Source organism: Stegodyphus dumicola, chromosome 6, assembly GCF_044657685.1.
Source record: "Stegodyphus dumicola isolate Sdum_Otavi_A_Nest chromosome 6, ASM4465768v1".
Taxonomy (NCBI): Eukaryota; Metazoa; Arthropoda; class Arachnida; order Araneae; family Eresidae; genus Stegodyphus; species Stegodyphus dumicola.
Window position 1 is genome coordinate 69857920 of NC_140773.1, and position 21634 is coordinate 69879553.

The 21634-nt window shown below is 33.0% G+C and overlaps 1 protein-coding gene across 1 annotated transcript in view; it reads left to right on the forward strand.

Moving 5' to 3' along the window:
- Positions 1–21634, forward strand: part of LOC118191298 (macrophage mannose receptor 1-like) — a 95365-nt gene that overhangs the window by 72070 nt on the left and 1661 nt on the right. Inside the window, exons 9-12 of the mRNA XM_035362106.2 lie at positions 1717–1891; positions 4037–4189; positions 13575–13685; positions 19963–20137. Coding sequence (XP_035217997.1) covers positions 1717–1891; positions 4037–4189; positions 13575–13685; positions 19963–20137 — 614 coding nt within the window. The remainder of the gene's footprint in view (positions 1–1716; positions 1892–4036; positions 4190–13574; positions 13686–19962; positions 20138–21634) is intronic.

The window sequence follows — 21634 nt, forward strand, 5'->3', positions numbered from 1 at the left end:
TTAAAAAGGATTCCCTCTGAGTCGAGGGTAAATATAATGCACATGTATGACACATAATTTATAGTAAAATGAGTCTAGTTTTTAAGAATATAAATGTCACTGAAAAAGTGTATGGATTATTTAATGCTTCTTATGTAAGAGGATATATTTGTAGAGAATTTTCTAAGAAAGACTGGTTTGTATTTATATTACGAGTGATTTATATTACGAGTTCTATTTCGATATTAAATGTGTTCTGTTTCGTCTAACATTGTAACAGTTGCACATGAAGCTTTCTTTAAGGATTTCTTAGCTCTCAGTAGCAAAATACCTCGAAAATCTTTAGGATTTTACGACTGCTTTGTAAAAAAGTAAGCTCTAATGACGAATTTATATGCTTCATTTATCAGCTTCAGTCCTGACGCAATTTTAGGTGCTTTACCATTCAAAAAAACTAAAGGGTCACAAGAAGAAAAGACTTCTGTTCTTATAAGCCTGAGCGTAACTGCAAAGAAAAAGACTTATTATCAGCTAAGTTAGGTGAACCAATCAGTTTCACAGAGGCCAGTCCCATCGCGGTCTTTTACACTGAATAGCGACCAATAAATTTTCACATCAGGAATTTAACTGAAAAATTATGAAATATGACAGTTTCTGTCCATAAATTTGCATTACTTAACAGTCTGGATTCTATCGAAAATTTTTCTCATGCTTTAACATTTTCTTCCAGCACCACTAACAGACCTTACACACTCTCTTAAATTTTTAGAAAGTGTCCTCCCAGTAAAAAATGCCATTACAATTAATTTTTAAAGAAAATATACTCCTTATAACAAAGGTGACGAATTAAAAGCTCCTTGCAACTGTCACCATGAAAACGTTCCGACCCGAATCATGAGCAATGAGATCTAAAACATCTTCTTAAGAGTGGTCAGTCCTTAAAGAAATTTTTCTATAAGAATTTTCCCTCTTACGATAGAGTAATCTTTCATGATTAAGGAAAGCATATGGAATTCCGGATGACAGTCGCCACGAAATTTTCAAGAGTGACCAAATATTTCACATACTCAGCAACACAAAGCGTAGCTTTTCGAAATCGTCCACGATGCCTAGAACATAGTCTATAAAGTGGTGGGAGCATCCGGAACAATTGCAACCATGGATTGGTTATGTAATGTATTACTGATGGTTGAGACATTCTGAGATTATTATAAAGGAACATATGTCATTACGTACATGTCACTCTATAGCACAGTAATGGGGTTAGAAAAGGTAGGGCAGCGAGCTAAGTTGATGCGAGCATCACAGGTACAAAATGATATATATGGTATTCAATTAAGTATTTCAATGCATGATAAACTTCGATGTTAAGACTAAAATAACAAATGAATCTTGTTATATGTGAATAGAAACACATCACATGAATAATACCAAATGGCATCTAAGGTGAAATAAAATTAAAGAATCCAATTTAATATGCATGCCTTATTAACAATTAAAAATAAACACGTTTTATTTATAATGTAATGTTATTTAAAAGTTTATAATTAGTTGCGTTTTTCTTTAAACTGTTATGAACTGCGTGAAGAAACTCTGCTCACAAATTAATACCTGTATATTGTCTGCAAATTAAAAACCTGCTGCTTCATAGATCATTTTCTGTGTCTTATAGAAGTATGTGTAGATGTATAAAATTATTTTTTTCAATGTTGTGATACAAATAATATCAACTTGCAGGGAACTAGATATTTGCAGTGGTCTGACGGACAACCTTTGTATTACTCCAAATGGAAATCAAAACCTGTTTTGAGTTCGAGGAATGACTGTGTGCTCATGGATATAGCTGATGATCTGAAATGGAATGTGACTGATTGTTCTAGAACTTTACCTTATATTTGTAAAACCATTAATAGTAAGTTACTTAATTTTAAGAAATTTGATTTATTTTACATTTAAAATACGTAACACTTATGAATAGAACTTCTTTTTTTACTTCCTTGTACTAAGTAAAAAGGAAGTATTGTAATCGCGAAAAGCTTCAGGCAGCATATTTCAACGAAAATATCCACTTTGACCGCTTTCGAATGCAATTTAACGATGTTTTTGCGTGATATCTGTACGTAAGGACAGAATAAAAGACTCTTTTCCTTCAAAAAAACTATAAAACTGCTTTAAAATTAATTCTGAAGAGAATTTTCCTTGGCGTCTGTACGAACGCATGTACGTACGTATCTCGCATAACTCAAAAACGAGTAGCCTCAGAACGTTGAAATTTTGAATATAGGACTGCTATAACATGTAGATGTGCACCTCGTATTTTGGTTGCAATCGGCAGCACCAAACGTATATAAATATATTTATATATATATCCACTCTGTTACCCGGCTCAGTGATCTCAGTTTCTTTACTCTTATATGTTTGTAAATTGTACATTTTTTGCTTTAAAAATGATTGTATTATGTTGTTTTTATCTTCCGGTTAAGGATTTTATGCCTTCAGTAAATCTGTGTGCAATATTTTTAGAATTATCAGCAATTTTAAAGTTGTTTAATTGCCGCTAAGCCTTTTTTAATGGCGGCCATTGATGTTTACATTTGAAACAGGAGACTAGTGGATTTGTTGCCAATCTAGAGAAAATTAGCTTCGCAACAACAAAGATAACGCCTTCATTTATTATTTAAATCACGCTTAATCCTTTCTGGAATTTTTTTGAGGAAATAAGCATTTGAGATTTACTTCGTAATTTTTAATATAGATATTTTGAGTTTTTATGTATTTTTGCCTTCTCACGAAGTGAGAACTGAATTAATTAAATGAGAAATACTCAATCGTCTGTGAAAAACTCTTTCTTTTTTGTTTTGTTTGCTTAATTTCTTTTATACATCATTCTAGCTTTATTATAGTATTTGAATAGAACATATGGCAACGATTAGATAATTCTATTCTTTAAATGATATAAATTTTGTGCATTATGAGTTATAATATGAACGAAATATATAAGTTAACTGTTATATAATTATTGGATTATATAATAGTTAAGTTATTTTCCGTTATATAATTATTATATAAGTTAACTGTTATATAATTATTAATACTGTTAAGTGAATCTAGCGCCAGAGTGTCGCTATGGTAAACAAATACTAGAATGAATTTTAAAGAATGCATTTATTCTATTGTGGTTTATGCACTGTCGGCGAAGTATATTTAATTCAATCCAATAAGTTTAAATGAAATGCAAGAAAAAATGCGTATAATTTAATATTCCAATTTAATATTCCAATATAAGGAAGTCATGTGGTGTACACATCAGATTTTTTTTCTCTTTAGCGCAGTCGTCATCTTCGTGCTCTTTTCTTGAGCTCAAAATACCTCTATTGAACTCAAAGTTCCTCTATCAAAGTTTCTGTATTTGCTGTGGACCTTTAAGTTACGCCAATTTCTGTTACTGAGTATTGATTTTTAGCATTGATTTTACCACATGGTTTGATCAAATTTTCATTAATTATGAAAGTTTTTTACTGCTCAGCTTTCTCAACGACCTCCGTGTCCTCCATCTCTTATATGGTCCATAGTCCGCACGACATGGTTTTGCACCTTCAATTTTCTTTTGCGATAACAATTTTTCCCTCAGCTTGCCATCTTATGCCATAAAATCTGATAACTCTGATTATAATTAAAAAGGGAAGAACAATTCAAATCTTATACTGTTGATTTATTTATTTGTTGGAAATTATTCGCAAACTGTTAACCTAGGTGGCTTTCTCTAACACTAGTTAGATATATGACACTAGTTAGAATCAACTGTGGATAAGTTAATACAAAATAATTAATTTCCTTTACTTTTATGTTGATCATGACTAAATTTCTCTTATTTTCATGATGTTATGTTAGTCAGTCTATTGATTAGTCAGCTTATAAATTCCTTTTGCATGTAATCTATGTAAAATAATTATGAGCTTTTTTTTTTTTTTTTAGTTTTTATATTCATTATAGTCATAGTTTTGTATTACTCCCATTTATAAATCCTCTCATAAATTTATTTTTGTTTCATCTCTAGAGGCACCTCCGAAATTTCCTGAAGTAATTGGTACGTGCCCAGGAAGCGAATCCTCGTGGATTGACATTGGAGACAAGTTTTGTTACCACATTGCTGAAACCCCTAATCACATCCTCAGTTGGGATCGTGCCTCGCGATACTGCACAGCAAAAGGTAAAATTATTTTTTTTCCTCAATGGGCGGCCACTAACCACTGTAGGCGTTGCCTACTACTAACGCCAGAAGCGGTGGTCACTTTATTATGGAGGCACACAATAGGTGGACTACCGAGAATTCAAATTAATAACATAATCAATAACTTTTTTTAGTTTATCAGTATCAATATCGAATGAAATTCTTCTGCTAGTTTCAATATCTAAATTCTTTTAGGGTAATACTTCAATATTTTATGTTCAAGGGAAGCCGTGCAGTTTTTATACGAAAAACTGCGTTTTATAATTTTTGCGGTATTGCTAGTAAGAATGCCTATCATCTAAGAAAATGATACTTCTAAGAAAGTAGAAAGGAATCGCTTTCTTGGTGTTTATTCAAGACGATAATAATGATCAGAACAAAACTGTTAAATTTACAAAAGTATCCGAACCAGATATTTTATATGAATAAGTATATACAGAGAGTGTTTACACATTTTTGTAACGATTTCGATTTTCTCCGTGAATTTAAGTATTAATTTAAAAATACAAACGTGACTTGCATCAAATTGGAATAAAGTTAAATTATCGTCTGCAGCATTAAAAATATTCTCTCTCTCTCTCTTTTTTTTTTTTTTTTTTTTTTTTTTTGTTACTGAAAGATAAACAATGGATCGAAGGCTATATTTTTGCGCTGTCCGAAGAGAATACTCTTATTCAATTGTTTAAAAAGATGTGAAAAGCATGGTTTTAATGTTTCTACACGTAAAATAATTGACATAATTAATATGAAAGGAGAGAAACGTCAAAGTTTACATCTGACTGGAGAAAAGGCACAAAATGCACACCCGACAAAGGTATGTACAACTCTTATTAAAAATCTAAAGCTGCATCTCATATTTTAAAGGAAAATGCAGCCCCCCCCCAAAGGAGCTATTGCAAAATATTTAAATATTTCTGTGGGAACTGTGAGCGAAATTATAAAATTTGATTTAAAGCTAATCAAAACAAAAAACTATGATATTCATCGCTTGACGTTGAAACATGCTTCTTAGCGTAAGACTGTGCAGATTGCTGCATGAAAATTATTTGGCAGGTGAGAAGGGAAATATATAGTTACAATTGATGAGGCCTTGGATATTATTGATGAGGCTTTATTTACTACCGAAAAAGAGAAGAGAAAGACGTAATATGTTTGTTCAGAGAAAACAAGGAATTTTTTTCTAAAGGTTTGATGGTTATTACTGGATTCTCTTATAACGGAAAACTTAAAATAAGGAAAGTAGAAAAAATGTCAAAAATAATTCGGATTACTATCAGAAATATGCTTTAACACCTATTTTTAAAAAAGAAATGCCATCTCTTTATCTAAGCAATCTTCACTGTGTTAAGTTCCATCAGGATAAGGCTCCAAGCCATACCTCTAAATCTACTACTCTACTTTTTGAAAAAATGAGAAATGAAACCGGAATTTAAGCTATTCCGTTTAAATGCATCCCATTCAAGTCCCCTGATGTGTCTCATATGGATTACTGTGCATTTGGACTTTTAAAATAAGCTCTTTATAAGCGGCATCCCAAAACATTGGATGGAATCTGGAAGATTGTGAAAGAGGAGTGGAATAACATCAACCTTGATGTTTTAAGAAAAGGACTTTTATCTTGGAAATCAAGATGTAATACGATAGTTCAACAAAAGGGATATCAGAATGAACATATTATAAAATAAAATTCTAAGGTTTGTTTATATATAAATCTTCAAAATCATTACAAAAATGTTTGAACATCCTCTGTATATATTTTTATGTTAACATTAAAGTATATAATTAAATTATTTCATGACATGACTCATTAAATCTATTAAAATGTTTAATAAATTAATAATTCCGCACTTTATTAAGTTCACTTCAATAGCAAGTGTCTATAGTGTAACTTCGAGCAGAGAAGCAGGTAAAGGATAAAATGAACAAGTAGAGGCCACGAGGCTCGGGTTCCTGGGCCCACGCCCTATCCAGTAGAACATCGTAGAAAAGTGCATAACTTTAAGAATGAATATGAGCATACAGTTCATAGAGGCGATAAGCTATAGTGTAGAACGATAAATAATAATTAGAAATAATGTGTATGTATATCGCTGAAGTGTTGAAAACAGGCGTACTTCATATTGTGTACTTCATCGCTTCAAACAGGTGTACTTCATTATTTGTGCTATTCTTCACTTTGTGAGCGTAGAGCTATAGAAGGTAGAGGCGTAGCCATATGATTACAACAGTTTAGCAGATTGGCTGCATCTGCAAATCTTGGTGACTGGATGATGATAGAAGTAGGGCACTAGAATAAAGCAGACTTTTGTTTTTAGTATAGGGGTAAAAATTAGATCAACGATCATTAGATGACACCACATTTGCAACAACAGAATTAAAACTTAAAAATAAAATACATAGAACAAGAAGCTAATTAATAGAAAATAAAATATTTAGTAAAAAATTTAATTAGGCGTTCTTCCTACGAGTTGGGGCGGAATTGCACAGCTAGTGCCGTGGATTACACCTGTACGACCAATGGTGACGAAATTTCTTGGCTGCCTAAACGGCAAGTTCATTAAAATATTGCCAATATTGAAGATCACAGAAAACTTACGAACCTGTTCTACGCAAAGGAAGCTGAACATTCTATTATCAACCCTAAATTCAAACGCCCCATTAAAATGCCCTTAAGAGGCTTCCCTATCCCCATCAGTCGTAACAAAATTAAGTTAACTATTCAAATAGAGGATTCTCCTTTACACAAGGTGATTCAGCTAACAAAAAGACAGATCCGGGCAGGAATGCCGTTATTTCTTCTCTTCCTTCTCGAACAATGCAAAGAATATTTACGACTTGAAAGATCCAGTATTTCATCATGGACAACAAATGGGAAGGGTATTTTCATTATCATACACAATTTTTATATAAGGAAACCGAAACAGTGGCAGGGAGAATTTGAAGTTAACACAAGGAACAAACTTTAGCTTAAGATTTCTGAGGAACTAAGACATAATTTAGCAATAATGTTGTCACTTATTCCTGCCGTCATTTGCAATAATATATGAAATTTTTCATTTGTGGTAGAAAAACTTTCGAGCGAGGGCATACGCTTATTAAGAACAAAAGTATTGATATTCATTTCGTGAGATACTTGATTTTTTTAGACAAATTACTCATCTTCGATGAAGAATACTGGATCTTTCAAGTCGTAAATATTCTTTGCATTGTCCGAGAAGGAAGAGAAGAAATAACGGCATTCCTGCCCGGATCCGTCTTTTTGTTAGCTGAATCACCTTGTGTAAAGGAGAATCCTCTATTTGAATAGTTAACTTAATTTTGTTACGACTGATGGGGATAGGGAAGCCTCTTAAGGGCATTTTAATGGGGCGATTGAATTTAGGGTTGATAAAAGAATGTTCAGCTTCCTTTGCGTAGAACAGGTTCGTAAGTTTTCTGTGATCTTCAATATTGGCAATATTTTAATGAACTTGCCGTTTAGGCAGCCAAGAAATTTCGTCACCATTGGTCGTACAGGTGTAATCCACGGCACTAGCTGTGCAATTCCGCCCCAAATCCTAGGAAGAACGCCTAATTAAATTATACAACATTCAGAATGTTATTTTTATAAAAAGGGCGTAATAAAATCCTTTGTTTCGACAAGAATTATTGAAATAGCATTTGTTATTTTATAGAATGTTATTCTAAAACAAATATATCTAGTTGTAATGAAAGTTTTCCGCCCAAATACGTTCTTAAAATCTGATGTGTGAACCACATGACTTCCTTGTATGGAATATTAAATTACACGTATTTTTTCTTGCATTTCAATTAACCTTATTTCCTCAAATTTCATTGAGATATACACTCATGTCGATAAATTAAGGATAATTCGGAGTCACGTGGAAATCGGACTCTAAAATAAATATATCACCTGTAAAATCACTACACACATCTTCAAGAATCATATGCAAATTTCAGGAAGTAACCAGATGACACCGATGCTACGTCACAATGACGAGAGTGTAAGAGAGTGATATATAAGGAATACAGGCAAAGAAGTAAAATTGTTCGCATGCGCTTTATAAGCATTTCAGTGCAATAACCGAATAGTTATGACGCAAAGGACGCATTTGGATGATTTTTTACGTGGTAGAATTATCGGCCGTCTAAAATGTGGGCGTACCCAACTGGAAGGATCAGACGAACTTGGAATTGCCCAGAGTGTCATCTCCAGGCTTTGGCAACGATTCCAAGATGATGGTAATGTGCGTAGACGTTACAACACAGGTCGCCCCAGAGTTACAACGCCGAATGAGGACCGTTATTTGGCAGTTACTGCCAAAAGAAACAGGCGGAGCACAGCCTCAGACCTGTCTCGTCAGCTCTCTTCAGCCACTGGTACGACAATTTCAAGGCAGACCGTGTACAGACGCTTAGGGCAGATTGGTCTATATGCTCGTAGACCCGTCAGATGCGTTCCACTTACTGCAACTCATTGTCGCCTGCGGTTAGCCTGGAGTAAAGAGCATGCATTGTGGACATCGCAACAGTGGGCTTGTGTGATGTTTTCCGAGGAGTCCAGGTTTAGCTAGCAGTCTGATTCTCGCCGGACTTTCATATGGAGAGCTCCAGGTACCCGTTACCACCAAGAAAACATCACTGAACGACACCGTTACGGTGGTGCAGGAGTGCTCGTTTGGGGTGGAATTATTCTGGTTTCCAGAACTGACGTGCATGTTCAAATTGGAACCATGACAAGCCAAATCTATTGGGACGTCATTCTGGAACAACATGTACGTTTGTTTCGGGGCGCCATGGGCGCACAATTTGTGTTTATGGATGACAACGTCCGTCCTCACCGTGGAAACATCCTAAGCGAATGCCTTCAATCGAAGGATATCACCCGTATGGACTGGTAAGCATTCTCACCGGACTTGAATCCAGTAGAGCACGTGTGGGACATGCTTGGCCGACGAGTTGGAGCGCGTCAACCTCCTCCTACATGTCTACCGGAACTTCGGAGAGCATTGCTTTTTGAGTGCTGTAATATCCCCTAAGATCAGATCGATAATTTGATACTCAGCATGCCTAGGCGTTGTACGGACTGTATTGCATCGTCTGGGAGACATACAATGTATTAACAATCATACCAATCATGTAATATTGGTTTTTTGTAAATTTTTTTTTTTTTTTTTTTTTTTTTTTTTTTGTAATTTGCTCCAGGGAGAAAAAATCGCTAATTTTTTTTAATAATATCAAACATATAGCATCTTTTTTGCTCTTTACCTTTTGTTTAATAAATAAGCTTTACAAATAAGTCAGATTTGTTTTGCTTCTAACTCTTCCTTTGCCTGGTTTTGCATTATCCTTAATTTATGGACATGAGTGTATTTCTCATTCAATTAATTCACTTCTCACTTCACGGCAAGGCAAAAATATATAAAAATTCAAAATATCTGCATTAAAAGTTGAAAGATATAGAAAAACTTAAAACTGCAAATACAATTAAAACACTTTTAAAAAATTGTTTACATTAAAATTACAGTTTCTACGCAAAAACAAGCTATTCGGCCAGCAGGCAAGAAGGCAGCTATTTCGTTGCACAAAACTAAAAGTTTCCTTTTAATCCCAATCGGCAAAAAGACTGAAGGTGCAAAAAGACTTAATTCACTAGTCTGATAACTTTCAAATGTAAACAAACTAATGGCTGCTATGGTAAAAAAATTAGGCTTAGCCGCACTTAAACAATTTTTACATTGTTGATAATTCTATAACTATTGCATGCAGATTATCTAAAGCCATAAAAACCTGAACCGGAAGAAAAGGATAACATAATTCAATCATTTTTAAAGCAAAAAATGCACAATTTAACAACATATAAAGAAAAAAAATGAGCTCACTGAGTCGAATAACAGAGTGGATTATATATATATGTCATAATAAAAGGACAAAGAAAGGAAAAGCCGGAGCAGAGTCGATGCGTGATTAGACCCATATTGAAGAAGATTTTGATTGCGTAGTATGCTAGTAATGCTAACTTGGTAACATCTAAAGAACTTGGCAGTCGAGGCAGTTTCAATTCCATTTTTATTTCCAATTGATATTTGTGGCCACAATCACTTGGCACTCTAGTCGTGCCTTTCCACAGAAGATTTACATTTTTGATATTGCTGAGATAGAAAGCAAGCCAGCGAAATTACATCTTAGCAGAGTAGAGGGCAAAAGCTGAAGTGCGTCGTTATGAAAGATGGAAGCACGCGAAGAGAAAAGTTTTGGTTTACAAGGTCAGTTTCAGTTCTTAATTATTACGTCATCAGAGTTGCGCGGGCCATAGAGTGATCTAGAAATGACGCAATGCAGAGAAGTTATTACGATTTTAGAATAAAGAGGAAGAATTAATGTTTATAGTTATATCATAATTCTGATTCATATATTTTTATCTTACATATTCCTCCCTTCAAAAAGAAAAAGGCGTAGCGACAGAGAAGCCTTTTTAAAGAGAAAGAGTTCAAGTACTAGCAAATGTTGGAAAAAAAAAAAAAAAAAAACATAAATCATAAAATTTTAGTCCTGTAAAGTATAATTTATAAATATCATTTTTTTTAAATAAATTTTTAATTTTTAGAGTCCTATTGAATTTTTCAGCATTTCAGTCCAAAAGTCTTTTTGTTTGAGAATCCACATAATCATAATTCTTCAGGAAAGGTTCTTGTTATTACAGAATATCACAAAATAAACTTTTACACAATCATTACTTATAATTAAATGTAATGCACATAAATATTTATGATACTTATTTCTATACTGATAAATTATATTTTAACAGCATATAATAATAGGAGTAAGCTTCAGAAAATATGGTTTCACCGTTATTATCTTTCATTTACAAATCCTGATTTTACAAAACTGGAAGTCTCGCAATACTTCTAAACAAACATATCCATCAATAGGGCTGTCCTCTTGAACTAACCAGTGTGTTCTATGCACTGGTGGCCTAGGGTGCCTTGGCAGTTACTTGAAAAGGCCTCCGTTCCTTGCATTAAGGTAACTGGCCTTTGAGAACTGCACTAATACATTCCATAATAAAAAAATATAATAATAATAATACAAAAAATTACAAACACTCATAAAATAAGAGCCTCCAACATTATCTTACTTGAAGAGGGTGAAGGGAACAACTGTACAGAGGTAATTACAGGCCTCTGTTGAAGGAACCAGTACATCCTCATCATACTATACTTAACACACAATAACCCATAAATTTTAAGATGCATTTACCATAATTTCATATTACATATCTGTAATAATTTCACTTATTTTTTACACCTTTATTTTTAGAATAATTATAAAATTCGTATTCAAAATTCTCAACAAAATTTCAAACACATAAAAACTTATCTTAATATCCTTCCCTATGAATAATTTAAATAGCTTAAAATTCGTTACTTAATTTGCTCACACATAATTATGAAAAATTAGAAAAATTAATGAACAAGAATTTCAGATTTTCTCAAAACAAATTGCAGAAATTTTAACCAATGTTGAAATGAAAACTATAGAATTCGCAGCACATTAAATAATTTAGTTCCTGAGCTAGGTTCACACGAATGTAATAATTTTTGAGCTGTTGAAAAAGCGGAAGTGCAAATAATTTTCTGTCGCACATACTTGCAAACACTAACTCGGATGGACCTTGAATCCGCTGTAATGCTTAATTCCTAAACGGTAATTCACTGATGATTTCCTTTTCACTAGGCATTCGAACTTCTTAATTTATCGAGATATTACTTTCAATCTGTAAACACTACGCGTGATTATTTTTTGAAGCACTTGCAAAACACCACAGCAGAAGAATGATTTGTTATTTTTTAAACACTGAAAAAAAAAATTTGATGATTCACTTCTTTCACATTATCTTGGATTTATCACAAAACGATGATTTGAAGAGCTGAATTAAATTTTCCATTGAGGTTTCAGGCTGCAGGAAACTATCCTACCGGCTTAATTGTCATAATAAAAGGACAAAGAAAGGAAAAGCCGGAGCAGAGTCGATGCGTGATTAGACCCATATTGAAGAAGATTTTGATTGCGTAGTATGCTAGTAATGCTAACTTGGTAACATCTAAAGAACTTGGCAGTCGAGGCAGTTTCAATTCCATTTTTATTTCCAATTGATATTTGTGGCCACAATCACTTGGCACTCTAGTCGTGCCTTTCCACAGAAGATTTACATTTTTGATATTGCTGAGATAGAAAGCAAGCCAGCGAAATTACATCTTAGCAGAGTAGAGGGCAAAAGCTGAAGTGTGTAGTTATGAAAGATGGAAGCACGCGAAGAGAAAAGTTTTGGTTTACAAGGTCAGTTTCAGTTCTTAATTATTACGTCATCAGAGTTGCGCGGGCCATAGAGTGATCTAGAAATGACGCAATGCAGAGAAGTTATTACGATTTTAGAATAAAGAGGAAGAATTAATGTTTATAGTTATATTATAATTCTGATTCATATATTTTTATCTTACATATATATATACTTTATGTGCGGTCGATTGCAACCAAAAGGGTTAGATGGACATCTACATCTTATAGCACTTCCACATACAAAATTTGAACGTCCTGAGGCTATTCCTTTTTGAGTTATGCGAGATACATACATACGTACGTATGTAAGTACAGATGCCGCGAAAAAATCTCTCCTGAATCCATTTTAAATCAGTTTTATAATCTGTTTGGGGAAAAAGAGCCCTTTATTCTCTCCTTACGTGCAGATAATCACACAAAAACATTGTTAAATTGCATTAGATAGCGGTCAAAATGTATATTTTCGTTGAAATATCCGGAATTTTTTGTGATTACATTACTTCCTTTACTTCGTACAAGGAAGTGAAAATGCACAAATTTCAAGTGGCATTAATTGATGATGAAATATTATGTTAAATGATTTTTTTTCTAACTTCTGGCTCATTCATAACAATATCAAATAAAATGCTCTTAAGTATTTTCCTATTATCTCGCATCTGTTTAGAACAGTTCTTATCAAATACAAAATCTCATATTCTGTATCTTTTTCTTTTCTGCCTAACTAATCTTAAACTAGTAGGCTTTTTGTGAGAGTCTAGCTAAAAATTGTTTTAGTAGCATGGTGAAATCAAAATATTATGATGATTGCAGCTTCTTTATAATCATGTGATTTTTTTTACTTTTATCAACTTTTTAAATATTCTCTTTCAGTTTCTAAAATGTTAGTGGTAAGTTCTTCGAAGGGTTAGACTCAGATCTTGCAATTATATTTAACTTAATGTAACATAAATTTATTTTCATTCAAGTTTAATTTGTAAGTAAGTACCCTATATAAGATTTTCTGAAATATTTATTTATCTTTCAGGCATGAAAATGTTACAAGTGTCTTCTGATCACCAAACAAAATCTTTAATTGCGTATCTGTGGAAAGAATTTCGTAGAATACTCTTAGGGCTTTTTAAATCTTTTGATAAGAGTAAGGCTTCTCTTTTTGTTTCATTTTAATTTTGTCTTGATGTTCTGTAAGAATAACAAATAATCAATTCTAAACAAACGTGAGGATTTAAAATTTATTTAATCTTAACACGCATATACATATGTAGCATTCTCTTTCCACCCTGTATGTCATATTTGCATGCTCATTTGTTTAAATTCTCTTTGATTTTCAGTTTAATTAGAACACTAGGCATGAAATTAAAGAAACTCGTACGTTTTTTGAACACTGCGGAATATTTCCAAATCATTCTGTTAAGTCCATCAATAGAAGGAAGAATACACTGAAATCTACTGACTACATCTCTGAAAAGGCAAATATACGGATTTGAGATCTCCATTTGTTTCCAAGAAGACCCACTGTTTATGTCCTGGTCCCTTCTATGTAAAAGAGAGCTCGTTAGCACGGATCATCAGCTTTCAACCAAATACAGCTATGGGGCAGTTCTGTTCATACATGAATCTCAATTCAGCATAGGTCAGGGATGGGCAAACGTTTCCGGTCGCGGGGCTAAAATCGAAAAAAAAAAAAAAAAAAAAAAGTTTGGCGGGCCAAGATAAATTTTTCTAAAATTTTAAAAACTATATACAAGTATTCCAGTTTAAATATGTTAATGAGATGAATGAAATTACGATATTAATTTTAAAAGTTCCTTATATTAGGGTTCGAAGTGAGATGTACTGATTCTAAAATACGAGGCTAAATGCTCATCTGTCAGTCTACTTCTGAAATAATTCTTCCTAAGTTTCATAGTTGAAAACACTTGTTCACATATATAAGTTGAAGCAAGCATAGCACTGATTTTCTGGGAATGAGATATTAAATTTGGGAAACTTACTTTCGATAATCATTTGTAAAACTCTAACTTTGGCATATTTAGAAATACCTGCTTGAGATGATTGTTAGACTGCAACTCAATTAGTTAAACCTACAGATCTGACCTCATTGCTTCACAGTTTGCGTTGCAAGGCATGGTAAAAATATTCAATTCTGTTTGAATGGCACTGAAATCTTGAAATCTGCATACGAACACAAAATGCAGTTTTTTAAAGCCATCTTCCTAATTCTTCTCTTCATTTACTGAGGGTATTGAATTTAACCTCGGGAAATGAGACAAGTCTTTCATAGCTAGATGCCCAGCAAACAGATTGTGTTTTAGTTTAAAAGATTCGAAATGAACCCAGATATCGTCGATAAATTGAATTTTCCCTTGCATCTTGACATTCAGGTTGCTTATATGACAAAGAAGATCTGTGAAAAATGCGAAGTCCGAAAGCCATTCTGTATCTTCTAACATTTCGCGCTCCGTAGAACACTATGTCTCATGGAAGAACGACACAATGTCCTCTTTCGGCTGTCAAACTCGGTCGAAAACACATCCTGCATAATGCCACCTTACTTTCGTGTAATACAGTACATCAGAGTATTCAGATTGCACGGACTGAAGAAAATCTCGAAATTGTCTGTGAGTAAGCCCACGAGATCGAATAGTATTTAAATGCTTCATGACTGCATCAAGCACTGGTTTCATATTCAATGCAGATTTACACAGAGTATCTTGATGTATAACACAATGTAGAAAAATAACATTGTTCACGAGATTAAAAGTTTTGATTAAAGAGTCCAAGAAATCCAGATTTTTTTTCTTGTCATATTTGGTGCTCCATCGGTCGTATTATTTCATATATTTGTTATAGGCACTTTCAAAGTTAAAAGCCTTTCCTGAAATTCACGAAAAATATCACATCTCATTGTAGTTTCCTTTAAAGAATACATGCACGCCAGTTCCTCGGTAATTTCAAAATTATCATCAACAGCTCTTGTAAATAATACTAATTGAGCAGTATCATTTATATCAGTGCTTTCACCCATAGCTATGGAACAAAATTTAAACTGACCAATCTTTGACGCTAATTGTGATGTCAAATTTTTATCGTTGTCTTCGATTCTAGAAGGTCACTGTTTTTTCGAGATAAGCTCTCAAAATTGTTTTTCTTGTCTGGACATAAAACATCACAAATTTGGAGCATGCATTGTTAAACGAACTGCCCATTACTGAGAGCTTTATTTATTTTTAGCAATATTGTATGCTACAATGTAACTTGCATATGCAGCTGCTTCTTGGATACTGTTTACTTTCTTGAAAAAATTCTGTCGGCCTGATAATTTTTTACAAAGACTTTCTACATTTTGTTTTCTTTCATGGACGTTGCTTCTTAATTGGAATTCTTATGCTTAGATATGAAATGACAAGAAATGTTATATTCTTTAAAGACTCTACAGCTTCATTGCAGATGAGACACACTGGTTTATTTTTTGCAACTGTAAAAAATATTTCTGGGTCCATTCATCATTAAAAGTAAAGCACTCTGAATCAATTTTACATTTTAGTAGCCATTTTGCGGTTGAAATATTTTATGAATAACCTAAACAAGCACTACCTACACTATACTTTTAATCATTTTACATCTATTCACAATGATGCTATATGTCGCAATTTTTCCATACACAATCAATAATATTAGAACTCGCACCAAAAGAAAAGGCCGCTGGCTGGAACTTAAAAAAAAAAAAAAAAATGCGCAGTTCGCCACATGCGAGGTCTAATTCACTTATATTGGATTCCCATATGTATGCTCCCCGAGAAAGAGATAACGTTTGTTGGCGCCAATCTACAGCTATAACTAAGAAGGAACTTCCGCTTTTAACACTTTACCGATTGAAAGCTGTCTGTGTTTGCTATTTCCGTCGATTTATGTTTTGTAGAACAAAAATAGAGAAAGTAAAAAGATCATCAGTCCTTCGAAAAAAAAGGAAGGAAAAAAAATTATATTTAAACAAAGTAGAAAAGAAGATGGATATATAATATATATTTCTTTTAATTTGCCTCGGACCGACAAATTAAAATTCTATCTGCGGGCCGGGTAGAACCTTCCGGCGGGCCGTAGTTTGCCCATCACTTTGGTGATTCTCCGATTCTCGATTCACTTTGGTGATTGAAGACAACAACATCCTATGCCGACGACACGGCAGTTCTTCTAAAATCCAGAAAATAAAATCATGCTATCAAGAGACTGCAAAACAAGATATCGGTAATGCAAAATTGTTGCTGCAAGTGAAACACCAAAATCAGTCTCTATAAATCTGAAAATTTTACTTATAAGAAACTTGAAAAAATCACAAATCATGTCAAAATGTTCGGCTTTCAAGTTCCTATTGTCTCCATAGCGAAATACTTCAGTTACCCTAAATAGCTCCTTCAACTTGGAAAATCATATTAAGCAAATGAAAGACACGATCCTCAATGTTCAAGGTTGGCCAGATCTTCTCAAGTACTTCTGGCATAAACCTGACGAGGAAAAGGAAAATCTACGGTTCCATCATTAGGCCAATCTCCAGGTACGCCTCGCTTGTATACACACATGCCAACAGGAAAGATATTAGACTACAAGCTATCCAAAATAAATTCCTGAGAACCATCACCGGGACACCTGCCTGCATTCGGAACAATTCCATTCATTGTGATCTCAAAGTTGAAACCGTAAGTGAATACCTGAACAAAATTAATGAAAAATTCTTCTGCAATGGACCAACTTGCTTTGTTGCAAACTTTGCCAAAAATCTAGTTATGAAATAAAATTATCCGGAAAGATGATGATTCGTTCTAGTAATTTCCTTCCAAGCTTTCAAACTTCATGAAAATCGAATTGTTAAGAGATATTGTAGCTGAAAGGTGCAGTAAAGAACAGACTTTTACAATAACATGCATACCGCCTCGCCTGGTTAGTGGTTACTAACCCTAGCTTCCGTAACGATGGGCCCGGGTTCGAATCCCGGAGAAGGCATGGTTGTAACAATCCTTCCCTTCATAGAAGGCAGCGGCGGCCACCTGTTATGTGCTTCCATACTGGAATAGCCACCACTTCCGATCTTTTCAGTGGTGCAAAGTTAATGGCTATTAAATAAAGCGCCCGGTCATTATAAAAAATAAAAAAAATTGAAAGGTTTCAGATTTTAAATTACGTCTAAAGCGGCGTTTTTTCAACGTTTTGTGTGTTACCTTTGTTTATTAAATCTCATGTTCTTCGCACTTAAAACATAAATTTCAGTTCAACAGCAATATCGCAAAATAATTTTAAAATGAGCATATCTTTAGAATTTCCGATACACAGTTCCGCGCGCTGGAGATAAAAAGGTTTTTTTTCCCCCCCGTAAAGTGTTGCTATTGATCTCTTTTAAATCGTTGAGCTTGTTAATCAAAGATTCGTTAAAGTTTTACAAAATATAAAATCGATAATAAAACAAATTCCAAATTTCAAATTCCACTTTTCAAATTGTTGCCACCAAGTACTATAGCCCTATCTAAATATCTAGTTAATAATATCTTAGTTATCTAAATATCTACTTAATAATATTTTTAATCAATAATAATAATTAAATAATAAAGAATATGCATGTATTTATGTATCTTTTTCGCACTGAAAAATGACGGCATCTAAAAGCCATCAAATTTTGAATAACGTAGTGCTCCAACCGAACATATGCACCTGGAAGCCCAAATTTTGAATTTCGAATTTTGCATAAATTTCATGTTTTGTAAAACCTTAATGAATTTTTGGTTAAGAAACTCAACGATATGAAAGTAAGCAGTAGCAACAATGCACGGAATAAAACATTTCTATCCCCAGCGCACGAGAACTCTATATCGGAAATTCTAAACATATGCTGATTTTAAATAATTTGTGATTTTGCTGTTGAACTGAATTCTGTATAGCGTAAGTGTGAAGAAAATGATATTTAATGAATAAAGTTAATACAAAAAAGTTAATAATAAAAGACAAAAAAAAAAAAAAAAAAAAAAAAAGTTTTTTAAGCCATCTTACCAAGAAAACTGTCCCTGATATGATAAACTGAGAAAAGATTGAAAAAAATTAGAAACATGTATGCCAACACTTATCACTGCATTGGAAATTTTAAAACTACGCTGCTTTCAAAATTTTTGTAATTTTTTCCGTTGAACTGTATATGGCGTAAAATCGAATAAAATTATGCTTAATAGTAAAGCTAAAAAGACGAAAAGAAATGGGTTAGCAAGAATGAGCACAAGAGCAGACTGGTAGACTGCAAGCTCAGCGAGAGTTTAAGAAACTTTAACAAATCCTTTTGGGTCATAGTTAAAATCTGAACCATTGAAGACATTTTACTTGAGTACTGTTTTCTCTTTATTGCTCACTTTATTTCTTTTGCTTTAGGTGTTCGTTTATTTTTGCTAATATAATATTTTTTTGTATTCTTTACTCCCGATTTAATGTGTACATCAATCTTAACAGAAGTAACATAAATTTGTACTTAGAATTAATGACTGTAAAATTTGGCTTATTACTCTTTTGTCGTTTTAATACATGTATCTCATTAAGTTATGAACGAAAACGGGGTTGCAAAAATTACTATAGGAGCAATATAAAATTTTTATTTATATTAAAATCTCAGTTCTAAAATTTTAATTTCTTTTTATACTGATGACAAATAAGAATTTCCATTGGTACTTTAATTTTTTAATCAACAAGATTCACCATCTATCAAATTCATTTAAAAAAGAATGCATTCGATGTGTGCCATAACATCGCTTTTTTTTAAATTAAAAATTAAAAATTTTTAAATTAAAAAAAATACTCTTCTTATTGCGCACTTTCTTGGTGTAATTGGCGGCACGCACGAGTATCAATCGGAATATCCGAAGTTGCAATTCCGGTGAAGGCATCGCTAATTCTTCCTGTTTTTAGGCTTCAAAAAAAAAATTCTAAACAGCTGTAATAGCTTTAAATAGCGACCCACTAAAATATGGTGAATGATAGTTCGCCACCATAAGGATTTGGCAACTGGTCTTCTTCCTTCCCAGTCGCCCTATTAAATGGAGAAGATTGCAAAGAATTTTTTCTCTCCTTTACTGTGTGCCTTCGTATTGTAATTAGCAGTACGGCCGGCTAGCAGTACGAATGTTCGGAGTTAAAATCCTTGTGAAGGCATTGTGTTTTCTGGCTGCAAAGAAATACCAAATAGCTGTATACTTGTATAAATTTTCGATAGTTTGGGTTTTATAAGGAAAAAGTTTCCTTTCTCTCCTTCCTCTCTCTGGAGAAGAACGGATATACTGCTCGTACCTCATTAATGAACTTGAAGAATATTTTCAATTTACTATTTCAATAATTCACTTTCCTATTTCTGCAACAGTCTTACATAAATAAATATCTTTTTATAGAATCCTTCATATGGTTAGATGGTACACCTGTCGATTATACCAATTGGGATGTCCGTGAACCTGGCACATGGCTGCCAGACACTGACTGTGCTGCCTTCTCTCCTTCAACTGGGAAATGGAAAACTATACGTTGCGATGAAGGAGGCGTTACTATTTGCCAAGCGTCCAAGACTGTGTAAAAATTGTTTGATATATTCATTTTCTGTCCTATGAAAATACAATAATATTATTATTTTATTAGGATTTACTCTTATTAATACTCTGTTCGAACATGAAACAAAGTTTCAGTGAAAATGATCTCATTACTTCGAGTAGCGTCTATTCTTTTTTTTTTCCCTGGTATAATTTTCATTTTTTCTCTGACTAATCAACCTTTCTTTAATTTAACAAATTCGAAATTAATGAACTTGCGTTAAATTATGTCCCTCAAATAATAATATATATTATTAGACGGATAATATAAACGAATAGTAGTAATTTATAGCAAAGATATGCTTAAATCAAAAGTCTAGAAAAACGAATATGATATTACGGGATCAGAAAAAGATAAAACGAAGAACTATATAATAATCTCCCCTGGGATATCTAGCCATACATGTATGTATAAACAGTATGATATTACGAGATCAGAAATGTATAATAATCTGAAAATTGCTTAATTCAAAAATCAAACATGCAAGTATCTTATAAAAACGAAGTATTTATTCGCTACTTGGGAAATACAAATAATAATATCCAAGATCAATTAAAATGAAGAAGGCCAAAAGCGCCTATAGCCAAACGGCGGGGCTGGAACTTCTATAAATAGATAGTTCCCCCCCCCCGATGAACGATCTGGCTGCGTAAGAGTTTTCATAGTTTTCAAGTGCTTAACGTGAATATGAGCAGATTTCCCTTGGAAATCCTCTACGAATTCATCCCTGTGATGGCAGATAACCTTTATCTGCTTTAATCATTTAATCAATGAGCCAACCACTGAGCTGTTTTGATCGGTTCCCCATTGGGGTTCGTATTGATCACCTGGTGGTCAAAGTAACTTTAATGGGGGTCATTGTTAATCAGTGGGTCTATAACGAATATGCACGAGTATAATAAAGGTCCTACTGATCACCAAAAAAATTTGAAACGTCAAAAAATGTAAAAAGAAATTGATTATTAATTTTCTACTGATATAAAGCTGTATCGTATGGCAAGAAATAAATTATATAAAATAAACATTTGGGAAAAATCACTAAATTATTTAATACATTCTAAAAACTAATAATATATTTTTCTAAATAAATAATTTTTTATACATCAAATACAATATAAAAAAGTAAAACGCAAGAAAATAAGAAAACAATTAAAAAATATACGAAGAACACAAAACTAGAATGGAAAATAAGAAACAGGTTAAATATTTTTGAATGAGGGTATTTAAAAATTAAATTATTTCAGAAGTAATATTATGCCAAATATTAAAGGAACTGCATCAATACATCAAGTACAGTCATCACATTAATTACAATCCAACTTCTGTGCAATTAGGATTTGTGATTCTGTTTCTGAAAACGTATTTATATTTGTAAAATTAAAAAATAGTAATTATCCAAAAGATAATAAAACATTAACCTAATAAATCATTTTTTTTTTTCAAGACTTCGGTTAATATTGTTAGTCTAATCCTTTAAGA